This window comes from Carassius carassius, chromosome 21, assembly GCF_963082965.1.
Source record: "Carassius carassius chromosome 21, fCarCar2.1, whole genome shotgun sequence".
In the NCBI taxonomy this organism is placed as follows: Eukaryota; Metazoa; Chordata; class Actinopteri; order Cypriniformes; family Cyprinidae; genus Carassius; species Carassius carassius.
In genome coordinates, this window is record NC_081775.1 from 10,968,183 (window position 1) to 10,991,515 (window position 23,333).

The 23,333-nt window shown below is 41.4% G+C and overlaps 1 protein-coding gene across 4 annotated transcripts in view; it reads right to left on the reverse strand.

Annotated features, from left to right (window-relative positions):
* Positions 1 to 23,333, reverse strand: part of LOC132097522 (membrane-associated guanylate kinase, WW and PDZ domain-containing protein 3) — a 51,013-nt gene that overhangs the window by 21,367 nt on the left and 6,313 nt on the right. For all 4 annotated transcript variants that reach the window (XM_059503295.1, XM_059503294.1, XM_059503298.1 and 1 more), the window contains exons 3-6: positions 12,137 to 12,256; positions 9,592 to 9,765; positions 4,522 to 4,693; positions 3,700 to 3,770 (exon numbers count right to left, since the gene is read on the reverse strand). In XM_059503295.1, the coding sequence (XP_059359278.1) occupies positions 3,700 to 3,770; positions 4,522 to 4,693; positions 9,592 to 9,765; positions 12,137 to 12,256 (537 nt within the window). The remainder of the gene's footprint in view (positions 1 to 3,699; positions 3,771 to 4,521; positions 4,694 to 9,591; positions 9,766 to 12,136; positions 12,257 to 23,333) is intronic.

The following is a 23,333-nucleotide window of genomic DNA, read 5'->3' on the forward strand; positions in this document are numbered from 1 at the left end:
ACAGACCAGGAGGGAGGCGGACAGGTGGAGGCTCAGGGGGAGGGATGGAGGGCCAGAAAAGAAAGACATTGGAAACAGGCACCAGAAAGTAACCACAAAACAGGAAGACCAGGAGGGAGGAGGACTGGAGGAGGTTCAGGGGGAGGGATGGAGGGCCAGACTACAGAGAGGAACAGGGACAGGAGTAAATACAAAAACAACAAACAAAAAACAACATGAAGCCCTCCAGGGCGGGGCAGAAGACCACCACGTCCTTGTGGTCGAGGCCAGAGTCCTCCAGGGCGGGGCAGAAGACCACCACAACCGTGTAGTCAGGGCAAGCGCCCCCCAGGGCGGAGCAGAAGACCACCATGTCCGTGTGGTCAGAGCAGAAGCCCCCCAGGGCGGAGCAGAAGACCACCACATCCTCGTGGTCAGAGCGGACGCCCCCCAGGGCGGAATGGAAGACCACCACGTCCGTGTGGTCAGAACGGAAGCCCCCCCAGGGCGGAGCAGAGGACCACCACGTCCTCGTGGTCAGAACGGAAGCCCCCCCAGGGCGGAGCGGATGACCACCACCCCCCTGTGGTCGATGCCGGAGTCCAACAGGACCGAGCAGCAGCCCACCCAGTGACTTGACTTGACTCTGAACGTCCAACGGTGACCTGCCCTGACTCTGGAAGGTCATCGGTGACCGGCCCTGACTCTGGACGGTCAACAGGAACTAGCCCTGACTCTAGACCGGCATCGGGCACCGCCTCGGCCTCGGGAACGGCATCGGGCACCGCCTCGGCCTCGGGAACGGCATCGGGCACCGCCTCGGCCTCGGGAACGGCATCGGGCACCGCCTCGGCCTCGGGAACGGCATCGGGCACCGCCTCGGCCTCGGGAACGGCATCGGGCACCGCCTCGGCCTCGGGAACGGCATCGGGCACCGCCTCGGCCTCGGGAACGGCATCGGGCACCGCCTCGGCCTCCGGAACGGCATCGGGCACCGCCTCGGCCTCGGGAACGGCATCGGGCACCGTCTCGGCCTCGGGAACGGCATCGGGCACCGCCTCGGCCTCGGGAACGGCATCGGGCACCGCCTCGGCCTCCGGAACGGCATCGGGCACCGCCTCGGCCTCCGGAACCGCATCGGGCACCGCCTCGCCCTCCGGAACCGCATCGGGCACCGCCTCGCCCTCCGGAACCGCATCGCCCTCCGGAACAGCATCGGCCTCGGGCACCGCCTCGGCCTCCGGAACGGCATCGGGCACCGCCTCGGCCTCCGGAACAGCATCGGCATCGGGCACCGCCTCGGCCTCCGGAACAGTATCGGGCACCGCCTCGGCATCAGGCACCGCCTCGGCCTCCGGAACGGCATCGGGCACCGCCTCGGCCTCCGGAACGGCATCGGGCACCGCCTCGGCCTCCGGAACGGCATCGGGCACCGCCTCGGCCTCCGGAACGGCATCGGGCACCGCCTCGGCATCGGGCACCGCCTCGGCATCGGGCACCGCCTCGGCCTCCGGAACAGCATCGGGCACCGCCTCGGCCTCCGGAACAGCATCGGGCACCGCCTCGGCATCGGGCACCGCCTCGGCCTCCGGAACAGCATCGGGCACCGCCTCGGCCTCCGGAACAGCATCGGGCACCGCCTCGGCATCGGGCACCGCCTCGGCCTCCGGAACAGCATCGGGCATCGCCTCGGCATCGGGCACCGCCTCGGCCTCCGGAACAGCATCGGGCACCGCCTCGGCCTCCGGAACAGCATCGGCCACCGCCTCGGCTTCGGGCACCGCCTCGGCCTCCGGAACAGCATCGGGCACCGCCTCGGTCTCCGGAACAGCATTGGGCACCGCCTCAGCATCGGGCACCGCCTCGGCATCGGGCACTGCCTCGGCCTCCGGAACAGCATCGGGCACCGCCTCGGTCTCCGGAACAGCATCGGGCACCGCCTCGGGAACGTCCTCTGGGCCTTGAGGAACGGTAGACGCCTGTCTCCTCCTCCTCCGCCCTCTATGTTGGCGAACCGGTGATACCTTGTCTGGAGACTCAGGCGTTGAGTCGGCCATCTTGTGCTGTGGCGCTGGGCTGGCGGCCATCTTGTGCTGTGGCTCTGGGCTGGCGGCCATCTTGTGCTGTGGCTCTGGGCTGGCGGCCATCTTGTGCTGTGGCTCTGGGCTGGCGGCCATCTTGTGCTGTGGCTCTGGGCTGGTGGCCATTTTGTGCTGTGGTGCTGGCTCAGCAGCCATGACATGAACAGTCTTGGGAATCTCTAGGATCTTAGATAACATCTCGAAGTAATCGAGAAAGGTGTCAGCGGCCATCTTAGGCGTTCGTGTTGAGCTGGCAGCCATCTTGCACTGTGGTGTGAGGCCTTCCATCTGGCCTCGTGGTGCGGGGTTGGTGGCCATGCACCGCAGCGGCGCTGGGTTGGCGGCCATCTTGTGCTGTGGTGCTGGACCAGCGGCCATCATGGGCAGTGTCGCTGGCTTCTTTCTTCTGCCCTGGTGAAACGGCGGCTCTGGTCCCTCCCACGTGAGCCCCGAGTCGAAGGGGGGCCATGGTGGAGAGCGATGCTGAGCTTCCTCTCGCCCACCTCCTCCTCGGCGACCTCCCCTGGTCCCGCGAAACACGACCAGGCGGGTTCCCTCAAACCGATTGCTCCTCTCCCGCTCTGTGGCTGGGGAAGAAGCGTTAATCGACATACCGCTGGATCTCAAGGTGACGGAGTCCTTCTGTCACGTCCGGTGATACAAGAAACACGGAGAGATCCAAATGCAGGTATGCGGTTTATTTAGGGGCAATCCAAAAAGCATAAACAGTCCAGGCAGGGTCAAAACCAGAATATCCAAACAACATGAAAACAGACAATAACACACGGCAAGGGCAAGACTACGGAAAGCATGAAACATACACAAGGACTCCGTGACACAGACTCAGACAGACCGGGTATAAATACACAAAAGGATGATGGGGAAACAGGAGACAGGTGGGGAACAATCAATTACCTAAACAAGGAGGAAGGTGACCAAATAAGGAGACAGGAAGTGATAAGGTGACAGACACCGTGAGAAAGGAGGACATCTAGTGGAAACCCAGGGACACAACCCAGACACTGTGACAATGACTTAAGAATGATATTAAAGAAACATTATTATTTGAAAATGATAATAATGTTATTATCTGCAATATTATTATCTGAAAATGATCTTTTAATCTTTCAGTCTTCATTCTGTATGGTTTCATGGAAAGAACGACCGCAGTTGCACACAACATGTTATGCAAGCGAAAGCAAGCAGATACTTAAGAACATGTCATAACCTCCAAATGCAGATAACACAAAATATCACACAAATATTGCTACCCGATCCATGATCCATGTAACAAACTGAAAAATGAACCAGAACAGGCCTACCTTACAAACATTTGTCATGGCTATTTTAGAAGGGAAAGTGCTTTGCTCATTGATGACATTTCATACCTGTGTGCTTTGATGAAAACTTCAAGGTGTAATTGTTATTTTAAATATCATGCATAAATAGCCCTTCACCTGACAGATATCACTGAAACAGGTATCCTAATGTAGCTGCATAAAATAAAAACAGTGCATATACTAAATATTTAAGGTCATTTACATAAAAAACTACTGCATGACCTAAACCTGAACGGAAACAAGGCAAAAGAGAAACATAAGAATAGAATAGAATAGAATAGAATAGAATAGAATCTTACATTCAGTCATACAGACATCGTCTCTGCTGTAAGCTCTGCGATTGAGCCAAGAGGATGGCTTTAGATGATGGCTGCAGGACAAACACAGAACACAAGATGTCAGTGTTGTCATATTGGAAAGTCATTTAACTCTCAACTGTAAATGACTGTAGGCAAAGAGTTTTACACAAGCACATACTGAAATAATTGTGTTGCTAATACATTTTTATGGAGGGTTTTATTTATTTATGTTACAGTGTTCTATAACTGATTGGTTGCAGGTACTGATGGAAAACCTGACAAATAATAAAATGCAGTTAGCCATACAATTATGAGCAGTTATAGCAAAAGTATCTACTTTTAAATAAGAGATGAAAATATTTCCATATCTCTAAACGTCAAAGATAGCGTGTCCATTTATATGCTACCATACTGTGCCACAAATTCATCTGTCACTTGACTGAAGCCAAATTATATAGATCTCAACAAGTAGAGGTTGATTGACATTCTCTTATCCGCAAAAACTAAGATCAAATCTATGCAAGGTCAGTAAAATAGGGACCAGATTGCATTAAAACAAAGGTATTGAAATTGTGGTATAAATTGGGTGCCACTTGAAAGCAAAAACCTTTTTGGACCCAATTTGACTTTCATTGTATGGATAAAAACAACACAGACATTCTTCAATATATCATTAGCATTTCTGGATGAACTATCCCATGATATCCAATGTAAAATCAGAGTCCTGAAGCTAAATCAGCTATGTTTTCAGTGCTCTAAAACTTGTGGTCTAGGGACTTACACAATATAAATCATTCATATAGACTTCATTCATCTTCTTACTCTTTGTAATCGGCATTCCCTGAGTCGCCGTACATCATCTCCCAGTTTTGCCGTGCTCCTCTACGGGGTCCGAGCCCATTCTCCAGGGCACTGCCGTCTCCTCCGCTCGAATATCGTGATTGGCTAGGGGATGAGGTGGGGGCGGGGGCACTGCTCGCCCCGGCCGAACCACCTAAATGCCAATATAGAAAACACAAGACATGGCTCACCGAAACACAAACACTATTCTGGCTGAAAGCTTCGATTTCATCATTCGTTGAATCATTACTCCAAGTCATTCTCTTTTCTATTCAGCTCTAAATGGGTTCATTTTTCCTATTGGATACATAAAAGCAAGATAAACAGCTAAATGAAACTATCGTTGTTTATTACCATTTTATAGGTTTCTATTTATATAGTTTGCCATTTGCATTTGCATTTTATCACCAGAGTTTGTGTGTGGTTCAGGTAAATCCCACAATTAAAGACAGCAGAACCTGACATTTTTGACCTTGTTGGGACTTGTTTTTTTTTTTTTACAGGTTTTAGGGTAGGGTTAGGATCAGGGGATATAGTATATATGTTTTTCACTGTATAAAAAATCATAATTTTCATGCAAGGTCCCTTTAAAATGTGTTTGTCTGTGATTGGTCATATCTACACTGCAGCTAAATATGGCTGTCATGTAGTATCTGAACTGATCAGCTAGTTTTTAATTCAGTAAAATCAAATAAGTAATTTACGTTTAACAACACTCAGTGGTTCACTGTTTCTCTTTCTATTGATTTATTCAAAAATACTGAACATCACAACTGCAATTCATGCAAAATGGCTTGAATACTCAAAAAGCATGTTTTATCAATTTCTGCTTTTTTAAATGTAATTTGATTGTTTATTTTGAAATGTATTTATTATATTTATAACATTTATATCAGGAGGATATTACTATCCTGATACCACGATCAAAAGAAAAAAAAATGATGAAAAAGAAAACCTTAAGAATTTCTTCTTCTTCTTTTTTTTTTTTAAGTGGTTTGGCAAAAAAAAGTCAGATTTGCCTTAAAAGCATCAGTTAATTTAATATATTTTATGGCATAGCTGAGTTAGATCAGGTTGTGAAATGTTATTCGTTACAAATCCTGAAAAAACTTTAAAGATGTTTATGAATTACTTGATATCATCTTAATGGTTATTAAATAAAATGGTATTAAAACATATTAAATCACATGAAACCAAGAAGACATTTTTTTTTTTTTTTACTAAATTTTAAAGCTAAAATTTCTGGCCACTGCTATTTGTCACTGACACTTCAAAATGCATTAAACTGTAACCATTCATGTTTCTACAGCCACAAGATGCCAAAACATTGCCGTGTTTATCGCCATAGCAGCCATCACAGCTTCAGAGGTGACTTTTGTATTCCGTACACAGCACATAGGAAGTAATGAAATGTGTTAGTCTCTCCCGAAACTTTGCAGAATGTGGTGTTTGTTTGTGTATGCACTTTATTTTACAGTACGTGTACTTACATGTACTTATAGTGTACTTACAGTGTATTTATCTAAGAAAGTTCTGGTAATACAAGGTAACTACATGGGGTAGGGTTAGGTTTAGGGGTAGGTTCAGGGTTAGTACATAGTTATTACATAGTTATTGTAATTACTATAATAAGTACATAGTATGTACATGAGGAACAGGACTGTAAAATAAAGTGCTACCGTATGTTCTCTCACAAAATGAAATCACTTCAGTGTCAGTTGTGAAATGCACTGTAAGCCGGGTCAGCGTCTAAGAGACAGAGCGGTACATATAATCCATAGAGACAGATCGGTATGTAAACCTCCTCTGTTGATTGGCTTCAATGTCATGCTTTGATCGATGCCTCTGTCATCTGTGCCACTGCCCATGGGGTGAAGACACCAGGGCCAGACAAAAGTGCACAGACAAACAAAACCCCAGTGAAGTTCTGAAAGAGTTGACTGGACAGATTTGTCGGCTTCTAGTCTAAACTCTGAAATGTCTTCTGACAATCTCTAAGGATAAATGACTTATAGACTTAGAAATACTTAGAAATTACTTAGAAATTACTTTTTGGGTGATATACTGAAAATAATGTTTTACCCAAAACTAAAATTACAGTTTTCATTAAGCTGGAAAACGAAACCAAAAATAGTTTCGGATTAATGGATAATTATACTCGGTTTAGCATATAAAAAATCACTGGGATTTAATAATCTTTCGTCATGCTTTACAGTACACTTATGTGTTGACTATGATTAACATGTGAAAGCATGTGTAACATACGTGATTAGAATTAAAACTGTAATTTGTTAATATTACATTTAAAGTTAAATGTACTAAATTGCAGCCTCGTCATTACAAATACATGACATACAAGTTTATATTAAAAAACATTTAAGTATATTTAATGGCTGTAAATGCTTGTCAGTACATTTAGCAGCACACTTAAATCATATTTCTAGAATTATGAAATTGCTTATTTGGATATGAAGTCTTAAGTGACAAAAAAACACTTTAAGGTTAAGTTAAATTGCAGTTCATATAAATGTAAAATCTATAATGCATTCATTTTAATTGTAAATAACATGCAAACAAGCGTCTGAAAATGTAACATTTTGCACAAATGTTCTTATATAATAGTATAAGATATTAATATTATTTCCAAATGAAAAGCATGCTAAAGTGTACTTTTTCTCAAGGGTTGTATGCCTCTATAATGAGTAATTCACTGCAACTAAAAATACATCGTCTGTATATGTTGAATGGCTGTTCAATTATCTAAAGAGAAAGCTGTTCTGCTGCCAAACTGAACCTGTCCCTAACTATTCTTTAATATAAAGACATCCTCTTATATCACTTGAAATACCATATGTGCATGTATAGAAAGAAAAGTGGATATGAAAGAACCCCAGCTGGGAGCTGAACATCTGCAACCTGCACTCTGTACTGAGATAATTAGCATATTCCCACTAGAATCATAAGCCCAGCTGTAAACAAACGCACACACCCTTGGCTGGAGTGTCATATATACACACCCTAGAGGCGAATGATACCATGAACTTTGGCATACAGATGCTATTTTAGTAATCATGATGGATATGGCCATTCATTTTTTTGTTTTTAGTCCACATACCATATGTTATGGAATATTTAATATAATTAATGTGCAGAAGAACAACATTATTTTTATGGATAATATTTTGCAATGTGTAATTGTTAAGCAAAACATAAATGTAAGTGTTTTGACGTTTATGCATTTGTTAGATGCTTTTAACCAAAGAGATTTGCATTGCATTTCAAGTGTACATTTATCAGTGCTGGGAATTTAACCCATGACCAAAGCATTGCTGCCGCCATGCTCTACTGTTTGAGCTAACATCACAATGTTAAATTTAACTCTAAATGTAAATGATAAATCATATTGTTAAAGCTATATCTAAACATTTACTCACCACATTCCTAGATTTAATTCATTGCAACCCTAGCACTGCATAGAGACTAACTGTATCACAAAACAATCAGTGCTGAAATGTGGCAATTGTTAAGTGAACTGGACTCAAATATAATGATCGAACAACATATATATATATATGCTGATATCTTAGTGTGATATCATATATATTGACCCCTCTGCTCTCTAATTAATTTAAATATATTAAAAACACTGCATAACAATTGCTGAAATTTTATTTGTTTTTTAAGTTATTAATTAAAATTTGAAATTAAAAATTGTTACAATTACAATTTATTAAATTAAAATTAAAAGTATGTACCCTTTTAAGTAAAAGTAGAAGTAACCAACAGTAAAATCAGTTATCTGGTATGTGTGTCAGGACTAAACGTAAACGGAAATGTAAAATACGAAATAGCGGCCAACTAGATATAACGCAGCATAGTTTTTAAAAAAATCAAGAATTTAAAGCTGTCAAAATAAGACAGATCGGCCAAACAGGAAAGCTCTTCAGCCATTACGATAATCTAAAAAATGCCAAACATCCGCCAATACATCTGTATTGGCAAAATATAATTTACCACTAATGAAATCATGCTAAATGGCTGGTTTTTATTTTTTTATGAATATTTTTACCTTAACATATCGAGGAAAATCAGATTACTTGTGATTCAAACCTATTACAGTGGTTGAGACAGATAGGGGAGTCTGCAAGCTTAAGAGAGCACAATGGTGTTTAAGACACTGGAAAAGTCAAAATGAAAGCTAACCAGACAGACATAATCCTGGCAGTGGTGCCATCTTTATCAAGGTGGGAGCATCGTGCCCTGTGGACTATGTAGGTCAGAACAGCATCCTGTCAAATGTGTGGCTGGTGGCAGACTGCAGTAAAGGCCAGATGGTCTGTGACTGGGATCTGAGCTGTTCAAGGACCAGTCTCTCAAAGTCTGCAGTTACAGCAATTGGTTAATAGTTAGTTAAGAATGCTTGGAAGCTCACTACATTGCAAAAGAACCAGTGCCAATTCTATTTCTCCAGACTTCCGGGAAAACAGAAGCTGAGATTGACTAACACTAACTGACCTTTTATTTGCTCTGCAACCAACATTGATTATAAAACATCTGTCTCCAATACAAATCATATGTAATTTAATTATGTCTATGAAAAAGAAAAATCAAATCAAATTCCAAAAATCTGTGGTTTCATAACAGGATAATTCTGTGTAATGACAAGCCTCTGTGATATAATATATTGTGTTTTGTGCCCACATATTCTCCTCAGATCTAAATGTCAGGGTGGAATAATAATAAAGGACAAGACAACCTGAAATATAACACACGGAGCACAAGTTTACAGGCTTCTCAAGAAGAAAGAGAATATGTTAGAGCTCACATCAGAGTGGGAAAACGATGACTGAAAAGAAAAAGTATTATTTGCCTGGTAACTACTGTGCTGTCAATTTGAGCATGCAAGACAAGAAAAAACAAAGAATAATCACAGCCACTCAGCACAGGCACTTTTAGGCATCTATGTATTAGCTTGATCTGACAAGTTTAAATTAAATTATTTCGAACAGTATCAATGCTGTGCATGCTGTGAATGATGGGTATTCTTCCTACCTGATAGACCGGAGTCCTCCTCGCTGTTGTCTCCCTCCTCGCCTGCTTTCTCCAGGTTGCTGAGGGACTTGCTCCGTGTGCGGAAGTTTCTCAACAGGTTGCGGTGCTCCTGGTAGGTGATGGGAGGACTATCAGGATTAATGTGAACTGGACGAGGGGTTCCGTAGTAGTTCCCTAATCCAGTAAATATAAAAAAGCATGTCATTCAGGGACAATTATTGCTCAGCAGTCATTATATGAAGATATTTTTAAAGGGTTAGTTCACCCAAATAGCAAAATTATGTAATTAATAACTTACCCTCATGTTGTTTCAAACCCGTAAGACCTCCGTTTATCTTTGGAACACAGTTTAAGATATTTTAGATTTAGTCCGAGAGCTCTCAGTCCCTCCATTGAAGCTGTGTGTACGGTATCCTGTCCGATGTAAGCATCGAAAATACATTTTGGGAGTGTCAGCCACATTAAAAAAGTTAACAGCTTAAGTCATTTGTGGATTAATGCGTATTGGAGACGCAAACCGTTTAAAACGATTCAGTTCGATTTGGTGAACTGGTTCAAAAAGATCCGGTTACATCGAATGATTCGTTCGCGAACCGGATATCACAAACTGCTTTGTTTTGAACTCTCTCACAACAGACACGGAAGAGAAGACAATGATGAATAAAGTCGTAGTTTTTGCTATTTTTGGACCAAAATGTATTTTCGATGCTTCAAAAAATTCTAACTGACCCTCTGATGTCACATGGACTAATTTGATGATGTTTTTCTTACCTTTCTGGACATGGACAGTATACCGTACACACAGCTTCAATGGAGGGACTAAGAGCTCTTGGACTAAATCTAAAATATCTTAAACTGTGTTCTAAAGATAAACGGAGGTCTTACATGAACAACATGAGGGTAAGTTATTAATGACATAATTTTGCTATTTGGGTGAACTAACCCTTTAAAGCACTTATTTTAGGGTTAATAATATCCTCAGCAAAACACTGAACCACTCCGACCTCTTTGTCCAGGAAATGTGTCACATTTGATCTCATATGTGTTATTATCTTTTAACATAACATTTTACATAGGATGGGGATTTAAAATAGATACTTTAAGGATGGAAAACTATACAACAGGCGTGACATTATGTCTTCAGACCTTTCAACGGATCTGAACCCTGATCTCCGTCTGTTATTGATTGAGTAACTTGCCTTTGCAGTGGTAAGTAAATCATATCTTGCCGTGTTGGCAAGGTGAGAATGGCGTTTATGGCATTTTGTAAATGCGGCTGCATTTTTTATGCTAATACATTTTACTTGTTTAATCAGGCGAGGTAGGTGATCCTGCCCCTGAGAGCCATAACTCACATGCTAAAGGCACACGTGTCACAGAGCCCACAGTAATGATGCTGAAAGACGAATGAGCTTCCAGTCCCACAGTCAACATTGAATTGCGATACATTTGCACTGAAATGATTATTTTATGAGCTTTTCTGTTTAGTATAAACTGACTTTGTGTGGCTCAAAGTAAAAACCTGATCGCATTTCTCCAATTTACAATATAAAAAAAGATCAGTTACTTAAAGGCTACAGCTGACTAGACAAAATGCGATAAACTAACGCGAAATAATACACTGTAAAAATAAAAATCTGTTGTTTTTACAAAAAAAATCCTGGCAGCTGTGGTTTCTAGAATAATCCTATAAAATAAAAAAACATAAAAAGATAAACATATACAGAATAACCTGTAGCAACCTTTTCCATTGCATTTTAATAATAATCTTATTGTTAAAATTACACTCCTTTTTTACAGTGTACTTACTCATAGTTCAGTTTATTCTGTGTTCGGTTTGATTTTGACTCATGACTGTATTTTAGATATTAGTGCCATATTACAATACATCAGTCAGGTTGAGCTGCTTGATCCTTCGACCATATTAATATATTAAGATATTAAAATACCAATAAAAAGACATATTAACCAACTGAAAATACTGAGCAGAAAAGTTTTAATTCAATTTTTCATTTAAATTCTGCTCATTCTGCTCAAGTACTGTCAGGATTCACTAAAGAAAAATGCAAAACTGAAGCATTTTCACTAGTAGACTTAAAGCCTCATATCATTATATTTTCTTATTATCAGTTATGATTTGGTCTCACTATAACCCTAGAAATTCAGTTTTCTATTAACAACAATAAGTCTATGATGAGCACTGTCAAACTAAAATGTCCAGAAGAGGCTCTTGAAAAGTCAGAAAGGGTTGGTGTGGGAATCAAAATAAATTGATGATTTTGGGGTGAATGATCCCTTTTAACTTTGAGCTGATGGCTAGACAAGTATTGCCAACACAACAGTTGTGTTGATGCATGTTAATGTGTGAAAATGGAGCTCTTAGAACTGCGAATCAATAGATCAACACTGGATGAAAAAAAAGTGCCATAGATGTAATGCACAACCTTAAAAAGCATCTAAAATACATTAAAACGAGGAAACAAAATTCATTTGCACTGCAATTCATATTCATAAATTATTCACGTATGGGATCATGTGGGCTGACCTTTGAACTTCCCGCTCTCCAACAGCGCCCCCGACTCCTCCAGCGAGAAGAACTCTTCAACAGAGACAAAGTTATAGTCAACTCCCGTGATCTCGCCGTCTCGGGGCTGTCTAGTCGTACCTGAGGGTGGCATCAAAAAGCAAGGGATGCATTAAATACAGCAAGCCCGAATAACTTACAGAACTATTGACAGATCACTGACCCGCACTGCAGCCTTCAGCTCAATGTGTGTGTGTGTGCGCTCTCAGATTAAGATGGCATCTTATCCCCTCTCCATCCAGCCTTGACTGACAAGTTAACAGGGCTATGAACAGCCCAGACCAATTACAGCGATCCAGCCTCGAAAATCTGACACAGCCCTCCCTCTTTCCGCAGGCTTTGAACGGCTCCACACTGACACAACATCAATCACAAATTCTTTATCGCTCCTCTACCACACACACACAGATCCTACCTCCTTTCTGCCTCAATATCTCTAATTAAGAGTGATAAGCGAAATCCCCCAGTACATCACAACATGAACATTATTCCCAGTGCTTGGCTCGGAGGTCCTGCACTCTGCAGTGTGCTTGTTTATGTGTATTGATATATTCACCCGCAGCTCACACAGCCAGGGGCCTGCTGGAATGATTAGACTGAATTACTTACCGCCACACCCACCACACGTCAATCACAGCGAGACGAGAGGACACTCGGAGCGAGGAGAGCGAAATGCATCGTCTGTCTAATTTAAGGCTGGCCTCAAGGGTGTGTGTGGGAGCATATGTGTGTGTGCAAAATTAAGCAATGCCTAATGCACACGCAGTGAGAGGATTCTGGGCCAGGATACTGCTGTGAACACTGGAAAGGTCTATACATATCACGAGTTGTGCAGTTGCAAACTGTGTGTTGTGGTGTATGCGCAACTGTGTGTTCGTTTAATAATTAGTAATATACACGATGACTTTATTGACGTAATCGTAGATCATTGTGGAGACAAGCACACTGTTGTGTGTTTTGCAGTGGCAGGCTGCTGGTGGTTTGGACTGTATTGAGCGGGTTTCTTCCATGCCAGTGGACACGTAACAAGATGGATAGATGGATAATAGATGTGAGAAAGAACAACCAAACAGAGTTCAGTATACAAACATATGCCAGAAAGAAGAGCAAATGCAATTCAGTATGCCAATGTTAAGAGGACAAATTCTTTAATAAACATTGTCAGTGTCTTCATGGTAAACTTATACATTTGATTTAAATTTCCACAAGATATGGAAGTTATTTTTTTGCTATTAAACAGTTTTGTGTGTGTATGCATTTTAGGAAGCCCTGTTTCAATAAATAAATATATATATATATATATAAAATAAAATAAAATAAAATTGTGGCCTTATTTCTCCCAGTACTGCTGTTAGCACAATTGTATTTGCACTTTACCATAACTTTGACTTAATATCTCAAAAAGTATAATTCAAGTGTTCTTACAAATTTACAAATACTAACCATTATCATTATTATTTCCCCTAACTGTGATATATCTAACAAATTCAAGTATTCTACCCAAATGGACATTTATATATCACAATTTTATCTCGTATATATTTAGATCCTATACATAGCCTTTATATATAAACAGTAACTTTTGCTGTACATCTCTTTATATCTCACCAATGAAATTATTTTTCTCAACTGGACCTTAATATCTCAAAATTGTGCCTTTTTAATCGCTCAATGATTTCTTTGTGTCTCTAAATGTGGAACTATTTTTAACAATTGTGCCTATGTATCCCAAATGTGTGGCTATTTTTAATAATTTTGTCTTTATATCTAAACGATTAATTGTGACTTCATATGTCATAACTTTGTTTATCATAACGTAAAGCTGACATCTCATAATCTGCATCTTTATTTCTAGCTTGCAAGAAAATATTACACTTATTTCAAAATTTCTCCCAATTGTCTTTATATTTTACTTTGAGGCAGAAATGTGAATGTAAACACTGAAAGAAAAACTCTAAATACTTACAAAAAAGTGCAAATTTACATGAAAAAAACTGAAGGGTACTGAAAAGAAGCTATATATACTGTATATACATTAAATTTGTATATATAAATATAAAGTAGTAATGGAATGGAAATATAGTTATTATAATAATAATAATAAATTTTATTTGTAACGCACTTTACATCAATTTAATGACCTCAAAGTGCTACAATGCACATAAAACCACAAACTATATACTATAAACTTTAAAATTAGCGTAAAAAGAAAACAAAGACATAAAAATAGCACTTTTAGCCATAGGCTTTTCTAAAAAGATGGGTTTTAAGTCCTTTTTTAAAAGAGTCAACAGTTTGTGGGGCCCTTAGATGGATAGGGAGAGCATTCCACAGACTGGGTGAAGCTGAACAGAAGGCGTGATCGCCCATAGTTCGAAGCCTTGTCCTCGGAGGCTGGAGGAGGTAGGCCTGTCCAGAGCGGAGATGGCATGAGGAGGAAAGGGGGGTGATGAGTTGTTTAAGATATAAGGGGGCAGTTCCATGGAGGCACTGGTGGGTCAGAAGGGAAACTTTGAATTCAATCCTGTACTGGACAGGAAGCCAATGGAGGGATTTTAGGATGGGTGTGATGTGGTGGTACTTCCGCACCCCCATCAGGATCCTCGCAGCACAGTTCTGAATGTATTGCAACTGCTGGATGTTCTTACTTGGGATCCCGATGAGGAGTGCGTTGCAGTAGTCCAGCCTGGAGGATACAAAGGCGTGGACAAGTTTTTCTGCATCAGGGAGAGTGAGTATGGGACGAAGTTTTGCAATATTCCTGAGGTGAAAGAATGAGGTTTTGCATAGCTGTTTAATGTAGGCCTCATAGGTCAAGTGAGGATCCATTCTAACACCAAGGTTTGTGACTGAGGATGAAAGATGGATGTCATGGCCGGAGAAGGTGATGCTGGTGATGGTGGATGACCGGGTCTGATGTGGAGTGCCAACAAGAATGGCTTCCGTTTTTGAGCTATTGAGTTGCAGAAAGTTAGCCGTCATCCACGCCTTTATCTCCTCCAGGCAGGTGGAAATTGTGGAGAGGGCTGCAGAGGGGCTTGGATTTGTTTTAATGTAGAGTTGAGTGTCATCAGCGTAGCAATGGAAAGATATTCCATGCCGGCTGATGACATAACCAAGGGGGAGCATGTACAGTGTGAAGAGGGTGGGGCCAAGGACTGATCCTTGAGGGACACCACAAGTGACAGAGTGTGTGTCCGATTTAGCACCACCCAGGGTAACATACTCTGTTCTGTCCGTGAGATATGATGTAAACCAAGCCAAGGTAGTATCAGAGAGTCCAATAGAGGAGTGGAGGCGGTGTAGAAGGATATGGTGATCCACGGTGTCAAATGCTGCAGTGAGGTCGAGAAGGATGAGAAGTGATGGAGATCCAGCATCAGCCGTCATCAGTAGGTCATTAGTGACTCTGACCAAGGCAGTTTCTGTACTGTGGCCAGAGCGAAAACCAGACTGGAACTTCTCATAAAGACTGTTAGTTATGAGATGGTTGTGGAGTTGGTCGGAAACTACCTTTTCCAACACCTTTGACAGGAAAGGGAGGTTGGAGATGGGGCGGTAGTTAGCAGAAACTTCTGGATCAAGGCTGGGCTTTTTGAGTAGTGGCTTGATGACTGCTTTTTTCAGAGACGTGGGGACATGGCCGGACCGAAGAGACTGATTGATGATATTGGTGATCATGGGACTTATTGCAGAAGAGTGACTTTTTATCAGGGCTGAGGGAAATGGATCCAGGTCACAAGTGGATGGCTTCATCTTCCTTAGCAGGACTTCAATTTCATGCTGAGTGATATCCTTGAAACAGCAGAGGAGCTGGGTAGTCCCAGATTGAGGGTCAGTGGATATTACTGGGGGGGTAGAAAAACTGGGGTGAAGAGGGGGGGGGGGGAGGCGGGGAAGCAGATACAGTGGGGGGCTGGAGAGAATGGAGCGTATCTTTCCTACTTTTGTTTTAAAGAATCGGATGAAGCTGTTGCACCGCTCCTGCATATTATCGAAGTATAGGGGAGTCTGGGGTTTGAGGAGATGATTTACAGTTGAGAAAAGTTGCTTGGAGTTTCCAGGGCTATTGCAGATAATGTGGGAGTAGAACCGGGACCGTGTGTCACTGAGGGACTTGCTGTAGGCCTTCTGATGTTCCCGGTAGGCTAGCTTGTGAACAGCGAGTCCTGAGTCCTTGAAACGCTGTTCGAGGACACGCCCTGTTCTCTTTTGTAGCCGCAGCTCCTTGGTGTACCAGGGGGCTGAGCATGTGAAGGTGACGGTTCTGGACTTGACTGGGGCATGGCGGTCCAGAAGTGAGCTGAGTGATGAATTGCAGAGATCCACAGAATTAGTGACTGAAAGGGGGTTTACAGCAAAGAGATGGCAGAGGTCAGTAGTCAGGGTGACTGGGTTGATATTTTTAAGGTTCCTAAAACTGATTTTTCTGCTGGGCTTACTGATGGGGAACAGAGTGGGTAACTCCAATGTGATGGCCTTATGGTCTGACACGCCCAGATCGTGCACCGAGAGATTGGTGATGGAGGTAGAGTTGGTGATCAACAAATCAAGAGTGTGGCCTCTGGAGTGTGTTGGGACATTGACATGTTGGGTGAAATTAAGACTGTCAAGAAGATTATTAAATTCAGCTACAGAGTAGGAAGAAGAGTCGTTTACATGAATATTTAAATCACCAAGTATGATGATATTCCCTGGGGTTGTGTAAAGTGTGGTGAGAAGATCATACATCTCGGAAATTAAAGCTGGATTCGGTTTTGGAGGCCGGTAAATCAGAAGCATTGTAGTGGAAAGTGGCGGTTTACATTTGAATGCAAGGCATTCAAAAGAGGAATGGACAGGCAGGGAAAGGGAGGACAACTCAAAATCTACCCGGTGCACAACGGCAAGGCCACCACCTCGGCCAGTGGTGCGGGCCTTGCTGAGGTAGGTGTAGCCAGAGGGACAGGCTTTATTGAGACTAGAATAAACATCTGGTTGTTGCCAGGTTTCAACTAGGCACATGAAGTGTATCTGCTCGTTGATTATATGGTCATGAATAAAAGATTCCTTGTTGTTAAGGGATTGTGCATTTAAAAATTCAATTTTTACAGGGGACGCTGGATTTGTGATAGCAGAATGTCTCTGTAGGGGCCGGAGTAGGCTGTGATCCACTCCGCGTTTTCTGTCCTGCTTGGAATGAAATAGCCTCTTGGTGGCAGCGCTCTGATGACGTGTCCAGATCGACGGAATGCACTGCTCAGGCTGCTGATGGTAAACAAAGCATCTGCGTGTACTCCGATGGACATAACGGGAGCGATGCAAAACTCGGAGTTTATTTACAATGGAGATGTTAAGTCCAGGAGTGAATGCAGGGTTGAGTCCACGGAATTGTGAAGAGGAATAACTGAATGCCATGCCAAACAAGGACGAATGCAACGCAGCCTCACAAACCGCTGGCCGACAAGGCAGCCTGTCTGCCGATAGCCCGCTTATGCGAGCCAGCGCTGTGCACAAGTCCCACAGATGGAAAACAGTCAAACACAGGAGGACAGCCCAGATCATGGAGCAGCCGTCAGGCATAAGAACTGTTTGCTACTATTACAAATATGCTAAAATATTCTTCTATAGATCTTCCACTCTTTTACAAGTCTACAAATATCACCAAATTCCCAAAGGCTGGACAGGATTTCAGTGATACTTCCTCACAGACACCAGACAAGCTCAGTGTGAATAATTCTCTCAGAGCTCCAGCTAAGTGATTGAAGCACACATCAGAGACATCGAGAACACATTACGGCTCTCTCCCTCCATGAATTAATAATGAGCTCGTTAATTGTTTGTCAGGGTTTCTGACCCATTGTGTCACGATGGTGACCTTCTATAAATAACCTCACAGTGACCTCAGCATACCCAAGGTCCTTCATGACAGATGGAGAGACCTACAGCTAGACAAGAGCAAGAGTGACACTTCAGTTCACACTCAGCAGAAGTCTTCCTTCTACATTAGTACAGGGCTATCCAGCCGGGCATACTGATACAGCTTATTTCCACTGTGGTGGAGAACCACAAACTATCCTCAAGGCACACACACAAAGCAAACTAATGACAAACACATGATGCCAAAAGGGACAATGATGCAACTTCAATCAATCCTTCATGCATCATGATATATAAAAGAGTTTTAAAAGTAATTTATAGTTTTCAAAATGCAATCAAACCAGCTGATTTGGAAAGTTCATTGAACGTCATACAAAAGCAGAGAAATCTGTGCAGCATGCAATCTATTCTCTAAACAGAACCCCCCTCTGTACTTACCCATTATAAAAGCCATTTAATTTGATTCTATTGCATGAATAATTGATAGACGGCCGACCGTTTCTTAATTCCTTTAAGCGGTTTAATCCTTTGTGTCCTGCGCTCCTCTTTAGCGGTGGACCATGTGAACTCTCTCTCAGCCCGCTGGCCCAGTCGATGACTGTTGTTCAGTGCCTTTGGTTTAACTGAACAGCAGCTATATTTGTTTTATTCTAATGTGCCCTCGCGTGGAATCAATACAAAATGACTTCTGAACATACATCCTAAAAACAATATCATCTGTTGTGGTGGGAATCGAATGGACATACAGTGAGAATGAATTTACTCCACTAAAACTTGATATTAAAACCTGCTTGTATGCATACTGCTGACCTCTTTATAAACTTGAAATGAGGAATGGGATAAGCAGCATTACACAATCCAATCAAGCCAGAAAATACAATCAAAAAGTGAATTAAATTCAAAATAAAATAAAATATAAATATGAAATTAAGATGCTTCCTTGCGGATTTCAGAAGTCTGCTATATAGACTGTATTTTGAATGCATTACTGCAACATATTTGCACACTGTCCTCCTGCCTACAGCTATATGATACAGACCTTATATAATAATGCTCTGATACAGTCATACACTGTCTAATACAGTCATTATACTGCAGTCATTTGACTAGACACACACTTGTGCTCTTAGTATGTTGCCTTGCTCTATAAAACTGCTGTCATGTTTAAAGGGTTAGTTCACCGAAAAAATTATGTCATTAATAACTCACCCTCATGTCGTTCCAAACCAGTGAGACCTCCGTTTATCTTCGGGACACAGTTTAAGATATTTTAGATTTAGTCCGAGAGCTCTCAGTCCCTCCATTGAAGCTGTGTGTACGGTCTACTGTCCATGTCCAGAAAGGTAAGAAAAACATCTTCAAAGTAGTCCATGTGACATCAGAGGGTCAGTTAGAATTTTTTGAAGCATCGAAAATACATTTTGGTCCAAAAATAGCAAAAACGACGACTTTATTCAGCATTGTCTTCTCTTCCGTGTCTGTTGTGAGAGAGTTAAAAACAAAGCAGTTTAGTGATATCCGGTTCGCGAACGAATCATTCGATGTAACCGGATCTTTTTGAACCAGTTCACCAAATCGAACTGAATCATTTTAAATGGTTCATGTCTCCAATACGCATTAATCCACAAATGACTTAAGCTGTTAACTTTTTTTATGTGGCTGACACTCCCTCTGAGTTTAAACAGACCAATATCCCGGAGTAATTCATTTACTCAAACCGTTTCTGTCAGACGTGTCCGATTTGTGAACCGAGGAGCTGATGATACTGCGCATGTGTGATTCAACGTGAAGCAGACTGACACACAGAGCGTCTGAACCGAACTGATTCTTTTGGTGATTGATTCTGAACTGATTCAGTGCTAATGTTATGAGCGCGGGTAAACCGAAGGCTTGAATCAAGGGCAATCATCGCAAATGACGCCATTACGTCGAGCGCAAAAGAACCGGTGAACCATTTTCTTCAACCGGTTTATTGAATCGAACTGTCCGAAAGAACTACTGGTGATCCGAAAATCGATGCAACCGGTTCTTGACTCGAGAACGAGTCAATTTTTTATTCGTTATCTGGCTCGGCTCGGTGTTCATCTTCAGTTCTCTCTTCACAGCAGTTCAGTCAGTGTACTGTTTGAGTAAATGAATTACTCCGGGATATTGGTTTGTTTGAACTCAGAGGGAAGGTCAGCCACGTTAAAGTTAACAGTTTAAGTAATTTGTGGATTAATGCGTATTGGAGACACGAACCGTTTAAAATGATTCAGTTCAATTTGGTGAACTGGTTCAAGAAGATCCGGTTACATCGAATGATTCGTTCGCGAACCGGATATCACTAACTGTTGTGTTTTGAACTCTCTCACAACAGACATGGAAGAGAAGTCATAGTTTTAGCTATTTTTGGACCAAAATGTATTTTCGATGCTTCAAAAAATTCTAACTGAACCTCTGATGTCACATGGACTACTTTGAAGATGTTTTTCTTACCTTTCTGTACATGGACAGTAGACCGTACACACAGTTTCAGTGGAGGGACTGAGAGCTCTGGGACTAAATCTAAAATATCTTAAACTTTGTCCCGAAGATGAATGGAGGTCTTACTGGTTTGGAACGACATGAGGGTGAGTTATTAATGACATAATTTTCATTTTTCGGTGAACTAACCCTTTAAAGTTGTTAAGCAGCAAATTTTCATGCACCAAAATCCAGTCATTTCAATGGCAATCCATGCAATTGGGAAATTCATATGGGTATGAAACACTTCCACCATCAGATTTCACAACAGGTTCAAGTTAGTCACACACATTTGTCACACTGATCAAAAGAAAGAGCTGTGTGATAATGAACAATGGCCCTTTTGCCCGTGATATTTTCCTAAAATGCTAATACACTTTTTGGCAACATCCAAACGGCAATTGAACCTCACAATTTTAATACTTTTTTGGTACTGAATGAATTATATTTAGGCAGCAGCTATTCAAAAGAAGCTATATGCTACTTACAATGACTGTAAATAGTGCTGGATACCATGTGCACCATATGTAAAGAGATACAAATAGCATCATATTCACACTAAGTGCAAATACTGACAGATGATATTTATGCAATGTGTCAAAAATCATATGCTGTTTGCACTAAGGCTAAATTAGCTGAGCAATGGAGGACAGATTTAGTGAAAAAAGCCTTTGGTTGGCAATTTGATACACATAAGATGTATTGAATATAAGATGAAACAAACAAAAAATATAATGTTAAATAATCAACATAAGGATTTAACATTTTTCATTTTTGTCAGCAGATACAAGGTCAGGCTTTGATTCTGGCTATTTGCATTGATTTATTTATTTCATTTTTGACCTTAGATCATGGTGTGATGGTTTATGCATTCACGTCTCCCCAATTACTATCAACATTACTGCTGCATATATTGGACAGGTAAAGTATGACTACCAAGCTGGAGGCATCCAGACTGTTTACTCTGCTATTCTCCATCTCTGTCAGATGAAACTAGAGCTCTCAGCCAGAGGCCTTCGCAGGCCTTCCTGTCCACTCTGCTTATAGCCAACCTAAAGCCCCTTCAGGGTCAGGCTGGGTGATATACACAGCTATGCTACACTAGGAATAATTCACCCAAAAATGCAAATTTGGTTATCATTTACTCATTTACTCATGTCATTCCAAACCTGTTTGACTTTCTTTCTTGGGTGAAAATATTTTTCCATACAACAAAAGTGCATGGGTGGGGACAAGCCATCACTTACTTCCATTCAATGGAAAACAGCAGCTTGGACATTCTGCTAGATAACAAGGATAATACAAAAGCATTTGGCTTGTGTGTCTGAATGAAGCATCTAAGTTACTCAGATGTCAGTTAAGCTGATAGAGCTGGTCTCACAGTATAATAAACATATAAAAAAGCCAAAAACGGTAACAAAGAGAGTGAAAAGATATGAAAAGAAACTGCTGACAAAATGAAAATGTTCCTATAAATTTACACACCACCTGCCAGGCAGCACTGCATTACAATAGCTCTGCTACTAACAGTACACCTCTATGATAGTCATTATACCTAAATATATTCACTACATCACTGTGAATGAAATCTGTATTATCAAATAGCCTGCACTGAAGTGAGAAAAATCTTAATTTTTTTAATGATTTATAGGCTGTGTGAAATCTGTTTCATAGGATGTGGAGAAACTTGCTATTATTTTTGTGTTACTAGTGCAGAGATAATACTTTACCTTAAAAGCATGCGAATGAATGGAGTGAATTTTCATTTCACCAAAGAATGAAATGATCATTTGTAGCTGGTTGATTCACTTTTTATTTGATACTTGGTGTCAATAGGACTTCCAATGAGAGAGTGATAAAAGTATTGCTATGTGTTACTTCTCAAGAAAAAAAAGTAACATAATAACTGTCCTCATTTCTAAATCGCTTTGGATAAAAGTGTCTGCTAAATTACTAAATGTAAATAATAAAAATGCATACAATAGGATTAACACAACAATATAACATTCATTTTAAAGTAATGTTATCCAACACTCATGATTACAAAGCACTGTAAGCCAGTTATGTGTAGCCTATAGATATTCATAAATGTATGAGTAATTGTGTGATGCAACAAAAATTAACACTCAGTGTAAAAGACATAAGTATGAGGAAACAGACCACTTTGAAAAATTCACAAAAAAATAAAATAATCAGAAATAGGAAGCAGTGGCAAGACAGCTGCTCACTGGGCGGTCTTGTTTAAGGGACTTTGATAACAAGTTCTCTGCATGCTGTAACAGACGTCATGGTCACTTTCCTCTGAACAAATCTGTGTCCTTTATAGCTTTGACTGCCATTTAATGATTATTCATAATCTGAACTCAGTTCACTATCATAATAGAATCAGCTTTTTCAAATGCAATCTGTCAGTCTGGCAAATTATGCTGTGAAATCAGTCTTAATGTCTTAATCAGACACAGTATCTTAAATACACCATCAAAGAGGGGTAAAGAAACAATCTCCAATTATAATATTGGCCAAATATCGCATGATATTGCAACATAAAATATTATCTGCAAGTTCAAACACAATTTCTAAAACTATTATCACACATCAGTAGCTGAAACATCTGCAAACATTCCAGTCTGCTGTTCTCCAGGACTTACTGTAGCATGTTTAGGTGAGGACAAAGTACCTAGCTTTAGGGGCCTTCCTCCTTCAACAGACTGAGATGAGGAGGAGAACAGTGTGTTTTGTGCGTTCAATGTTCCGTGCAAGTATTTGAATAATGAATAATGAATTGAGGTTGTCC